The following is a 12,491-nucleotide window of genomic DNA, read 5'->3' as shown; positions in this document are numbered from 1 at the left end:
AGCTCCAGAGCTGGGTGTCACAAGCCCTAGGCCTCCAGATTTCTAGGGAAGGGCTTCTCAAACACCGTGTAATGAGAGGGCTTGTAAAAATTCCATTTGGTTCAGGCAAATACTTCAAAAAACACAAAATCACAGACTTGCATGTTCCAACACTGTCAAACTGCTGTATGTTTCCAAACAAACACAATTTGGTATTTACCTCGTTGTGACTGTGTGACATTTGGGGAATGAATAGAAGGTGTCTCTCTCGTCTCCCCCTCTCTCTGTCACTCTGCATTTCAAGCAGATGAAAATAAACATTAAAAAAATATTGGAGGGCCAGCATCGTGGCACAGCAGGTAAAGCCATAGCCAAAGCCGGCGCCATGGCTCAATAGGCTAATCCTACACCTGTGGCGCCAACACACAGGGTTCTAGTCCCAGTCAGGGCGCCAGATTCTGTCCCAGTTGTTCCTCTTCCGGGCCAGCTCTCTGCTGTGGCCCGGTAGTGCAGTGGAGGATGGCCCAAGTCCTTGGGCCCTGCACCCCATGGGAGACCAGGAGAAGCACCTGGCTCCTGCCTTCGGATCAGCGCGCCAGCCGCAGTGGCCATTGGAGGGTGAACCAACGGTAAAGGAAGACCTTTCTCCCTGTCTCTCTCACTGTCCACTCTGTCTCAAAAAAAAAAAAAAAAAAAAAAAAAAAGCCACAGCCAATGACACCATAAGGGCACCTGTTTGAGTTCTACTGCTCTACTTTAAAAAAAAAAATTTTTTTTTTTTATTTATTTGAAAGGCAGAATTACAGAGGGACAGATACAGAGGCAGAGAGAGCGAGTCTTCCATCCACTGGTTCACTCTCCAGATGGCTGCAGCAGAGCTGCACTGATCTGAAGCCAGGAGCTTCTTCCTGGTCTCCCATGGGAGTACAGAGGCCCATGTACTTGGATCATCTTCTACTGCTTTCCCAGGCCATAGCAGAGAGCTGGATTGGAAGTGGAGCAGCCAAGACACAAACCTATGCCCGTATGGGATGCCAGCACTGCAGGCAGCGGGTTTACCCACTATGGCACAGCACTGGCCCCCTGCTCCATTTCTGATCCAGCTCCCAGCTAATTGCCTAGAAAAAGCAGTGGAAGATGGGTCCACCCACGTGGGAGACCTGGAAGAAGCTCTGGGCTCCTGGCTTCAGCCTGGCCTAGCCCCAGCCATCGTAGCCATTTGGGGAGTGAACCAGAAAACAGAATCTCTCTCTCTCACTCTGTGACTCTTTCAAATAAATAAATTAAAAAAAATTGGAGTGATAATTTTCTCAATTTTCCTAAGGTATACAGCTAATATGAGAATATGAGGTATGAGAAGACATTAACTCATCATATACAAAGTAGGTCTTAGGACTTAACTCTCTGGGGGAGGGGAGAGAGGAAGGGTATTAGCCCTGTTTCAAAGGCTGTTCTAAACTATAAATTCTTTTGAGGACAAAGACTGCCATCTTTATAACTAGCACAAGGCCCAGTCCATGCTCATTAATTAAATAAAAAGATCTTGTGAATAGCTACTGCCCTCACAACAGCCTCAAAGGGCAAATGCCTCAGGAAGTAAGTCCTTAAACTCCTGAGAACAAATGCCTAGGTTTTCCAAGACACAACTTCTGCCACCACTTCTTGGCCAATTTATGATTTTCTAGTGTCTGGCACATGGTAAGCACCCAATCTTTTGTGGGCTTGTCTATCCCTGCATTGTTTAGATTATTTTATCTCGAGCAAACTCAAATAGGCTTTGAAATACCACTCAGTGGAAATCTCAGGGCTGAGAAACTACTAGCTTGCATGACTACCCACATACAGTGTGATAAAGACTGTCAAAGATTTAAAATTTCACTTCGCTTTATGAAACACATAATCTTCAACTCTTATGTTCTCTTAAAAAATGAGACCATGATATGAGGCTAGGAAATAAAAGCTGTATCATAAGGTTTCAGGTGATGTGTGGAATATAAATACAGTCAAACTTAAAGTACTTTTTAAGAACTTTTATTGGGGTTTTATTGCAATCTACTTTTGGCAATAAGAGGAAAGTGACCATAAGAAAAACTCTGATCAGATATTATTCAACAAAGCAGTTTTTCATGAATGCTTAAGGTCAGTGTATAGTCAGCTCAGCTTCCAGTATCAGCTTGAGTACCTCATTATGGATATCTATGCCAGAATGACAATAGTAAGGCATTGCACGATGCTAAATCATCTAAGATTAAACCGCATTTTACATATTATAATTTTGAGGACAGTAAAGTATACTAATACTCTACAATAAATAAGGATTTTATTTTTAAAAATGTGTTGCTTAGCCCTTGTTGAACAAAATTTAATTATTAGCTTATTCGTTGAGTACTCCAGTTAATAAAGGTTTGATTGTACTTCAAGAACTCTGACTTTTCCAAAGATAAAAAAAATTAGTTCTTATTTGTTATGACAAAAATTAGGCTTAAAAGCACATTCACACTTGTCCTTAAAAGCACATTTTTATCATATATGAGATAACTTCTCATGCCCGACAACATGGCTTATATGGCAAAGAGTTATATGCAAAGGACAACTAGAGGGCTATCCTCCCATCCCCACTTCCTCCAAAACGCCACACTCGGCCTCAGTGTAAAAGGTATATTTTATTGCCATGCTACAAAATGTATGAAGTTGGCACTGATAGGGAGAAAGAGAACAAAGGGCAGAGAGGGACAGAGGGAAAATGAGGTTGTTACATACATAACAAGGTTTTGTTTTAATCAACAGTGGTAAGTTTTGCCAATATTAAAAAATGCAAACCAAAATTTAAAATGCTGATATGAAACAGCATTAAAATACAATTTATGCATAGTACAGTATCACTTATATGTCTTCTATTAGAGAAATATGGAATGTTTATAAAAGAAATTAACCATAGGGGGTAAAATTTATATTTCATATACAATTTGGCAATGGTAGTCCCACTGTTAGACAATTTTTATAAAAGAAAAAATTAAAAATCTAATAAGCTACCTTTATACAAAGTTGCTATATTTATGCCTTTACGTAGGAAAGAAACAACATTTATAATGCAAATCAGGACATACAATAATCTTACAATATTATACAATGCAATGAAAATAAAAACATAACACAAAGTTTGTCCTTTAGAAAATGTATACTTTGCATTTACTAATGCAAATGTGGCACACTGGTGACTACTGTACTATTAATACCAGTCTGTTTCCATGCTAGTCATTGTCCAATTGTCATAGAATTGCAATTGTAATGATGCTGCCAAAGAATTGGTATACCCCCAAAAAGTGAGGAAGTAGGGACGGGGGGTAGGCATGGAAAGAGCAGGGAAGACAGACAGGGTGCTGGTTTGGGCAGAATATAATATGGGATGTCCTAAAATATTTGTTAGTTTTTCAAGCCAAAACATTTTTTATTCATCCTGTCATTTCGTACCAATGCCTTTATTCAAATTTGGCAAACGTCAAGGAAAAGGTAATTAGTACCATATACCTCACATGTCAGAAATATGAATGAGATGGCAATACATGTTACTTCCGAGTGATGTCTCTCATGGTATGTCTCTTTCAAGAATATATTTATTTTTATACACACACACACAAGACATTGCACAAAATACTTGGGCATTATGGAATGGGAAGAGCAGAGGAGCAACTGGGAAGTACTTTTTTAGCTTGTTAAAACCTTTACCTTGAGACATATCTATGGTGGCACGTTGTTGGACAACCAAGAAAACATAAGGCCCCTGTCCCATTTTTAACAGAACATTACTGAGGTACATTTTTTATATGCCGTGCCACAAATTTTGGTGGGGGAGGGGGAGAGGGATGGTGGAAAAAAGAACACCAACTTGACTTATTCTAACGTTGAACTAGGCAGTAGGGCGGGGTCAACATTAATATCCATAAAAACAAAGATTGCTTGGCAAATTTTCATTAGTCCCAAATGTGATCTCTTCTGGATGCGCTGGGAAGTGAGAAGCTTTTTGCTGAGTCTTCAAGAGTAAAGTGCATATCTCATCACTTCACAGCAGCAGTAAATAAAAGGAACTATTTGCCAATCTTCCTGGAGCAAGGAAAGGCACCATATTTTCCTGTTTTAAAGGAAGATGACGCTGGGAAACAAAGACACTAAGAAAACACAGGTAACACCCATATCAGTTTCCAACCTTGGTCATGGATAAATGCTGTTTATGCTCTATGTGGTTATACAGGAGGATTCTATTTGGGGAGGGGAGAATATATGATCAATGATTATATTTCTAAAACCAAAAAGTGGGATCACATGGTCTATTAATATAACCAATTATCTAAATTATTTCTGCCTCAGAAACTCTGAGACATATGGCCACAACTGTATGCCTTTAAAACATCTCACTCTACAATGCACCTAGGAAAAGGTACATCCTCCCAGGACACAGCTTAATGCCCGTTACTAGACAACTGCCAAGGACGAGCTGAATTCTGAATTATTTTTCACTTAAATAGGAACATAGGTGACTTCCAGAAAGCATCTAGAAATTAACACCAGTTCTTAAGTGTCTTCCTAATTCTCCTCGAGTACCTAAAACCAAATTCTTAGCAGACAAACTGTTCCCATTTTCATTTTTAAAGCACAATGTATTTAAAGCATAAACTGTAATGATTACATTAGCATTGACTAAAAAACATAAAGACTAATTAGAATCTGGAGGAAAAAACAAAAAGGATGAGGGAAAGGAAGAATAAAGTAGCTTACCTCCAAAATGGATAAACAGATCAGCCCTTTGATTTGGAGTCATGTTCGGTTTTGACTGCTTATTTCAAAGAAAAACATGGGCATTGGCTCTAGTGTAATTCTTATTTCACATGACATAAATTTGGCACAATTAGCAACCTACCCAGCAGAAAGGATAACTAGAATAATACATTAAAAATGGAAACTGCATACCTATACCACTGCTCTTTTTAAGAGAACAGTGAACACTTTAGTGAGCACCAAGTTCACAGGGAAAAAAAGAAAAAAGAAACAAAAAACAAAAAATTCTGCTATGCGCATAAACCAATGGCACTGAAAATGATAAAGACATCTGTAATAATTTATTTTCTTTACAATGGTCCCACTCTATTCTGCTAATCCATTCACTGTTATATAATTAGGTAATCTGTTGAAGAAACTGAACACCATACGACACACTTGTTTTGTGCTAAGTTAACCTTAGCTTCATCTGGCAGATCCAGATCATAATCTCAAACTTTCTCCTGTTTAGAGAAAATTAAAATATTTTGTAAGGTCACCTAACCTTTCCACTCTATCTTCTCTTCCCTAGAGTTTGGGAAACTGGAATGCTGTTGATTTTCCAAGAGTTCCATATATGGATTCTCATCAGTTTATATAAAACTTCAACTCGTTTAAAATCCTAAATTATGACACCATCTCATCACTACCAGATTTCTACTGTACCTGCTATGCTGGCAACAATAGGAACATCCTACTAAAATCAAAGGATAACCAAGGACCCAGCTGCGAGTGAGAGGACAGCAGAGCTGAGGAGCGCTGGAGGGGGAATCATTGCTAAAGTGCTGCTAGGGGTGCCTGCTGAGAAAGCACGGTACCTTTGGGGAACTCTGCATCTTAAATGTAGCTTCTTTTATTTTCTCAGCTGCTAAAGAGATCACCTATGCACACAAGTGAAATTTTCCGTGGAGTGAATCTTTTTATCAACTTAAAGAGTAAACAGCATATAAATAAATACTGGACAAAGGCAACCCTGTTATAGAATAACAGTTAAGTTCCACATGAACCTTCAAAACCATAATTTGACAAAAAATGCAAACTAAGCAACAAGGAACACATAATCCAATTTCAAAACTATATACAAACTCAAACACTTTAAATGGAAAAAGACATTAAGCCACAAAATAAAGACATCCCAAACACCAAAGGGAAAAAACTGAAGATGAATGGAAACCCAACGGCACAAAGGCCTCCAGAAAACAACGTGTTGGCAATAATTGCTAGGAGAGAAACTTCCAAGATACCGTGGTTCAGATTTTCAAATGTTTTTGGGTAAAGTGACCTGAGACTGGTTCTTGAGCCTACTGTAATTCTGAACAAGGTATTTGGACACGGCCTTCAAAGGACATCATGAGATGAGTAAACAAGATCTTGTCTCCTTCCCGCCTTTCAACAACACACCAACAGCGAATCATATTCTTGGACACAAGACTGTCTAGTAACACTGAAGGCAGAGGAGCTGACTGGTACAAAAGGAGGTGTGGTACTTCTGTTTCCTTTACATGTTTTGGCTCAAGGCAAAAAGCCTTTAGTTACTGCAATAAAGGATTCCTCATGTTACATGCTGGAGGCCACATACTGTGAACAGTGAATCTACAGATATTATTATTTCCAAAGCCTAGAGTTACCTGTTAGCAATGCACATTACCAAGAGGCTTTATAAAAAGTTTTCAATGCCAACCATGGCTTACACATGAAAGATATGCGTAAGTTCAGAATATTGGATACAAATCAACCAGCATGTCATTCACTTCAACTCTCATTTTAAATAGGCACTGTGAAAATGGGAATGCTTCTGTACAATAATGAGTAGTATATAATGAAATTAGTGTTCTTTACAGAGTACCTGCTCTACATTAATTCCCTTTAAAGATGCACATGAAATATTCAGAAAAAAAAATCTGTATGAGTCTAGAAAAGGAGTTAGTGTTTAGAAATGAAAATGAAGCACTTGCATCTTCATTTTTTTAAAAACTTCACAAAGGTGCAAACAACATAATGCTTTCCAGGCTCACATGGGCAGATCAGTACTATTATGTCTGGTTTTCCTAGATGTACCATCGTCTCGTGGCAGTGCTTTCTGCAAATTTGACATAGCAGCAGTTCTCTCGATGTCTATCACAGCATACAGCTCTGTGCGCCGGGTCGGGGTTTGTGGAAGGGGGGTGGTAGGCGTTTTTGGAGTCTGGGGGTTGTCAGAGTCACTGCCACCTTCCAAGTCAACCTGTATGTAATTGAGCTGCCTGTGTTCTAGACTTGGGCGTCTGATATCAAAGTTAAAGACCGTCGGGGTACAGTCCCGACGCCTGGAATATTCTATTTTGTGAGCACTTGCCGGCACGCTTACATTCTCTGTATTTACATAGTTATGCATTGGATCTAGATTATTATGGTAGCCATTTAGAGATGGGGTCTTTGGTCCTAAATTGTCATCTTCATCCCTACTTAGCTTGCGGGCTTCCCAAACAGGAGGCAAAGATGGTAAATTTTCATAGTTTAATAATGCAGTTCTTCTCTGAGCTGAGTTGTTGATATTCTGGGTATCTGAGGTACTAGTGGATGTCAGACGGCCTCTCCTGACCCCTGAGGCACTAGGGATAGATAGCCCGTTTATATTTTCATACACCAGTTTGTTAACAGAAGGTGTGTCTCTTCGTTCATCACTGTCATAGCCAGTGTCCCACTCTGTGTTATTCGCACCACTCCCACTAACTTGATCTCTTCCAAGTTGCTCCAGTTTCTCTTTTTCCATTAATTGCTTTTGAACAGGGGTTGGTCCCAAAACAAACTTGACTCCTTCAGGTTCAAGAAGAATCTGAGGGTCCCGGTCTTCAGTACTACTTGGCTCCTCTTTGGGTGTGTTGCTTTCAGCATTAGAAACCCTTGCCTCCAATGGAACATGCACGCTGGTACGGTTTTTCCGCTCTTCTTGCACACCTGTAGTGTTGACATAGGTATGTACCTAAAGTGAAAAAAATCAATCAATACTTTATCTAAAAAAACAAAGCAGACTGCCTGAGTCTAGCAGTTAATTTCATTAACATTCTCTATCAAAAAATCTCTTTTCAAAACTTTTGTGCTTATTTTTTTTAACAAATAAAAAGGTGGGACGAAAGGAAAATGTCTTCCTAATTTGATGGAAGAATAACTACTTTAAAGTAGCATGCAGCATTATACTTCACAGTGAAATACAAAAGTATTCTGTGAAAAAAAAATTTTAAAAGTCAAGAAAATGGGGAGTTTTTTCATTTTCTTGATGTTCTGGAAATCTTCATCAACGCATGAAAACATTACTCAAAAGAAGGAAATAACAAGTATTGAAAACAGATAAATTTATCAGTATTTACTGATTTCACTGTATAAAGTGATAAACCCTACTTGAGTTATGTAATATACTTAGGTATAAAATAAATATCATCTAGTTAGTAATTATAACTACTTAGAAAAGCTCAATGGTATTCTGAGGAGACAATAAAAGAATCTGGAAGTCTATATAAAAAATTTAAAGACTTAAAAACACAATGCAGGGGCCGGTGCTGTGGTGTAGTAGGTTAAGCCACCATCTGCAGTGCAGGCATTTCATATGGGTGCATGTTTGAGTCCCAGCTGCTCCACTTCCAATCCAGCTCCCTGCTAAGGCATCTGGGAAAACAGTGGAGGATGGCTCAAGTCCTTGGGCCTCTGCACCCACATGGGAGACACGGAAGAAGCAGCTGGCTTTGGCTCGGTCTAGCCCCAGACATTGTGGCCAGTTGGGGAGTGAATCAGTGGATGGAAGATCTCTTTCTCTAACAAATCTTTATTAAAAAAAAAAAAAAAAAAAAAAAAGGAGGAAAGAAAGAAAGAACAAAACACAAACCAAGAAAGAAAAATATAATCATCACTAATAATATAAGTAACTTACTAAACAAATCCAAAGACATTTATATTAAATAAATAAGTGATCATATGACTTACCAAAGAAAAGTATAATTAATACACAGATAATCTTCAACCAGATACGTCATTCCACAAATGAAAGCTAGTCAGAAACCCTACGTACCTCCAGAACATGGCAACAACAAAACCTACTTCTCTACTAGTAGCTCACTGATTATAAAGACTAAAATATGCACAGCTGTATAAATTCTTAACCCACTGAAAGCTCTTACTGATAATGTGAGCTGACCACTTGGTGTGCTTTTCTTCTTCTACAGATGCACCTTTCTTATGAATCCACAAATTACTGTAATTCTAAGTTTCCCTGAGTACCTGCACATACTGAGCACCTGCCAGCAAACACCTGCTAGTTCCTTGACTATTCACTGCGAAGTAATTTATCAACAGTGGGAGTTAACATTCAGACCCAATAAAATCTTTCAGTATTAGCACAATAACCCCCAAACTGCACAATCACTACTGCTGTTACACAGTAGCACAAGCTTACTTGTTCCTCGGCCACAAGCAGCGGATGCGTGGATTCTTCCCCCACCGAAGGCAGGCGAGCACTGCCCACGGAAGGATGCCGGCTTGAAGGATGGGATGAAGCATCTCCAAAGGAAGGGTACCGGGGATATCCGTTAGGTAAGTTCTGAGCAGCAAACCCTGGAGCTGGGTTTTGGTTTATTCATGCAAAAATAAAGACAGGATAGAAAGGTAGGGCAGGGAGAATAAAGACAAATGAGAATCTAATCAGCACCAAGGATTAAGGAAGGTATTTCTGGGAAGACACAGCAGAAATCAGGACAGATATCACCATGCCCTTCTTCAGATAATATGCAATATTTACTGTAGTCATTTAAAAGTATTTATAACTACAGCTAACAGTTTCTAAAAACTGACAATTATTATACTTCTGTTAACCAATGGTGATTTCCAGTGTGTTGATGCTGAAGCATCTACAACTTTTCTGATAAACTGTGTTACTCAGAGCATAAGAGGGAAGATGGGTACTCACTTGTAGGTGTTCGAGGTGTTCTGGGGACTTCTAATTCTGTTTGATGATTATTTCTTTCTACAACTGGCTCTTCCACCACATTTATACTATTATTTTGCATAATCTCTTGCAACATGTTAAATAACTCTTCTGCACGGGCACACTTAAAGGCAAAGATTCCTACAAATAAAAACCAAAGTCTTTAAAAAAGCCACAGGAACGCATATCAAAGAACAAAATTACCAAATAATCATTCTATACACCAATAGCAAGATAGGCCCTTTAAATAAATGCATGGCAAATTAATCGTATGCCCTGTTTAAAAACATAATCCCAAAAGAAAAGCTCATAGAATAATTTTCATTTGCCTGAGGGAGACGGCCTAAAACAAAGCAGACAAATCAATACTCACTCTAGTAAACATTTTACCAGCAGGGGGAGCCCAACTCTCCATGACCAAGGTGACTATCTACTATTTACCATTTACCAGGCCCCTTGCTGGGATTTTACAGTATTACAATAATTACAACAATTGTGCAAGAAAAGTATTGCCAATCCCTTTTCATAAAGTTAAACAGAGGTTATGTACTTTTCCAAGGCCATTAAAGTAGTAGGTAGCAAAAAAAGTCAAATTACATTCTGTTTGACTCCAATGTTTAGGTTCTTTTCCCAACAAGTTATAATGACAAAGATTCTTGGTCAATTTAGTGGGACTAATGATTTACTAAAAATTCTAGTTAAGATAGGTCAAAGTTTCTGACAGAAGATATAACTAATAAATACTTGTAAGTGAATACATGATTTACAATATCTTTTCTGAACAAACCATTTACTTTTGGAATTTTCTTTCAACAAAAAGCAAAATATTAATTCAAACACTGTACTAGTATATAGAACAACTGCAAGAACAATATTTCACATATGATAACAGTTGGAGAAAACAAAGGCTAGAGCTACCTACCTTGTCCAGTTTGACACCTTCGACCACTTTCAAAAGAAAAGAGATTGGAGTCATAGCCATAGCGTCGTAGGCAGAGGTAGTGCCATTTGACCGAGTCCCGTTTGCGAGTATATAAGATCAGTTCTGTGTCTGTAAGTTCCATTATGCCAGAACCTAACTCATTCCCATCATCATCCACATTAATGACCTGGAAAAAGAAGGCAACAGTAACAAATATTTCACCAATTATTCAGGAAATGCATTGTTGTTGATTGGTTATCTGCTCATTTGTTTATTCATCAGTATAATGTGTAGGCATGGACTATGTAATAGTGTAATATCCAGTTAACAGCGGTAAGGAATTCATAGTCCCACTGGGGAGACAAGATATATATATATATATATATATATATATACACACATACACATACATAAGATATATATATACATATATATATAGTGTGTGTGTATATATATATATATATATAAACACGCTAAGTTAATACCATTAACTGTGTATGATTGACTAGTGTAACAGAGGCTGTAGAAGGCAGAAACTGTAGCCTAACGTTGGAGACATCATCTCACAAGGGGAATTTCACTAGATGTGGGCATGATTAAATTTATACAGGAAATCAAATAAGAGGGGAAATCTGGTGAGTCAGGAGAGGCACAATCCATCATGCTGATACAATGCTGAAACAGAATTGAGAAGGTACCCTTCAAAGAGACCAGAATAGGATCAGCACAGATTTCATGTAAGGAAAGGTCTTATCCTGCTGAGCTTCTAGAAAAAAAAAAAAAAAGCCCAACAACTAAGAATAGTAGGTAACATTTATGGAGAAGTTACTTTTCCCCTGGGACTGAGCAAAGTGCTTTACAAATATTTTCCTCATACAATCCTTCTAACAACCCTGGACTGCAGGTCTCCACTGTACAAAACTGGAATTAAGATTTAGTGACAATGTAACCTGTCCAAGGTTGCAAAGCTATGAAGTCAGAGGGCTGAATCCCACTGGGGTTTGTGAATCCAGAGGCTCTGATGTAGAGCAGACAGACACTTACATCTGTAGAAGAATTCAGCTTACAGGTAACACCAAAGAAGTTCTAGCAAACAAGCTGGTAAATCATGAAAGAGGAGGATTAATTTTATGGCAACAAGGGGATGGATCACAGAGTTAAGTGGAGGCAAAGCTCATGGGAATCATGGCTGCAATGTGGTGATGAGCCTGACGAGACAGATGTAAATTGTGGCATTTTAAAGAAAGTACTGCCATAACTGTAGCAAGTTCAAGTTCAACAGAGAAGAGCAAAGGAAAACCAAAGAGGATTCCATACTGTTAGAAAGAAGATGCTGTACCATTTATTAAAACAAGAAAAGGCAGATGGAAAAAAAGAGTCTGGCGATAAGAGCAAGGAGGAAAGATGTAGCGGGGGAAGAGAAAGAAGGACATTTAAGTAGGCAGCAACAGAGACAGCTCCACCAGTTGTACTGACCTTAAATTTGTTCCGATGGTTATCTGGGACAGCGTCTTTATCTGGACAGCTACAACAGCTACCCATGGCTTCTTCAGAAGACCATGTGAGCACTACATGAGAAATAATTTGAAAGAAAATATTAAATGTGGGATACAAAATTCAAGGGAAAAGACTGCAGAAATCATCTAACACAAGCTTTATTTTGACGTGGAAAACAAAGCCCAATAAGTATATGGCTGAAGCTAGATTTCATGTGAATCACTTGGTCAGTTCTGCTCAATGATGAGAATAAATTCTGTGAGGAAGACACTACAGAAATCTGGAATTTCTACTTTAATTTACGAAGGTCTGTCTAATCTTATATTA

The 12,491-nt window shown here is 38.5% G+C and overlaps 1 protein-coding gene across 10 annotated transcripts in view; it reads right to left on the bottom strand.

The window, feature by feature from the left end:
- Nucleotides 1-1,994: 1,994 nt before the first annotated feature.
- Nucleotides 1,995-12,491, bottom strand: part of FRS2 (fibroblast growth factor receptor substrate 2) — a 121,940-nt gene continuing 111,443 nt past the window's right edge. For all 10 annotated transcript variants that reach the window (XM_051845655.2, XM_051845654.2, XM_070052609.1 and 7 more), the window contains 5 exons: nucleotides 12,144-12,235; nucleotides 10,668-10,854; nucleotides 9,728-9,886; nucleotides 9,218-9,381; nucleotides 1,995-7,753 (listed from right to left, as the gene is read on the bottom strand). In XM_051845655.2, the coding sequence (XP_051701615.1) occupies nucleotides 6,803-7,753; nucleotides 9,218-9,381; nucleotides 9,728-9,886; nucleotides 10,668-10,854; nucleotides 12,144-12,209 (1,527 nt within the window). In that variant the 5' untranslated portion in view covers nucleotides 12,210-12,235 and the 3' untranslated portion in view covers nucleotides 1,995-6,802. The remainder of the gene's footprint in view (nucleotides 7,754-9,217; nucleotides 9,382-9,727; nucleotides 9,887-10,667; nucleotides 10,855-12,143; nucleotides 12,236-12,491) is intronic.

The sequence above is a fragment of the Oryctolagus cuniculus genome, chromosome 11 (genome assembly GCF_964237555.1).
Source record: "Oryctolagus cuniculus chromosome 11, mOryCun1.1, whole genome shotgun sequence".
NCBI lineage: Eukaryota > Metazoa > Chordata > Mammalia > Lagomorpha > Leporidae > Oryctolagus > Oryctolagus cuniculus.
This window is presented reverse-complemented; position numbering and strand designations above follow the sequence as displayed.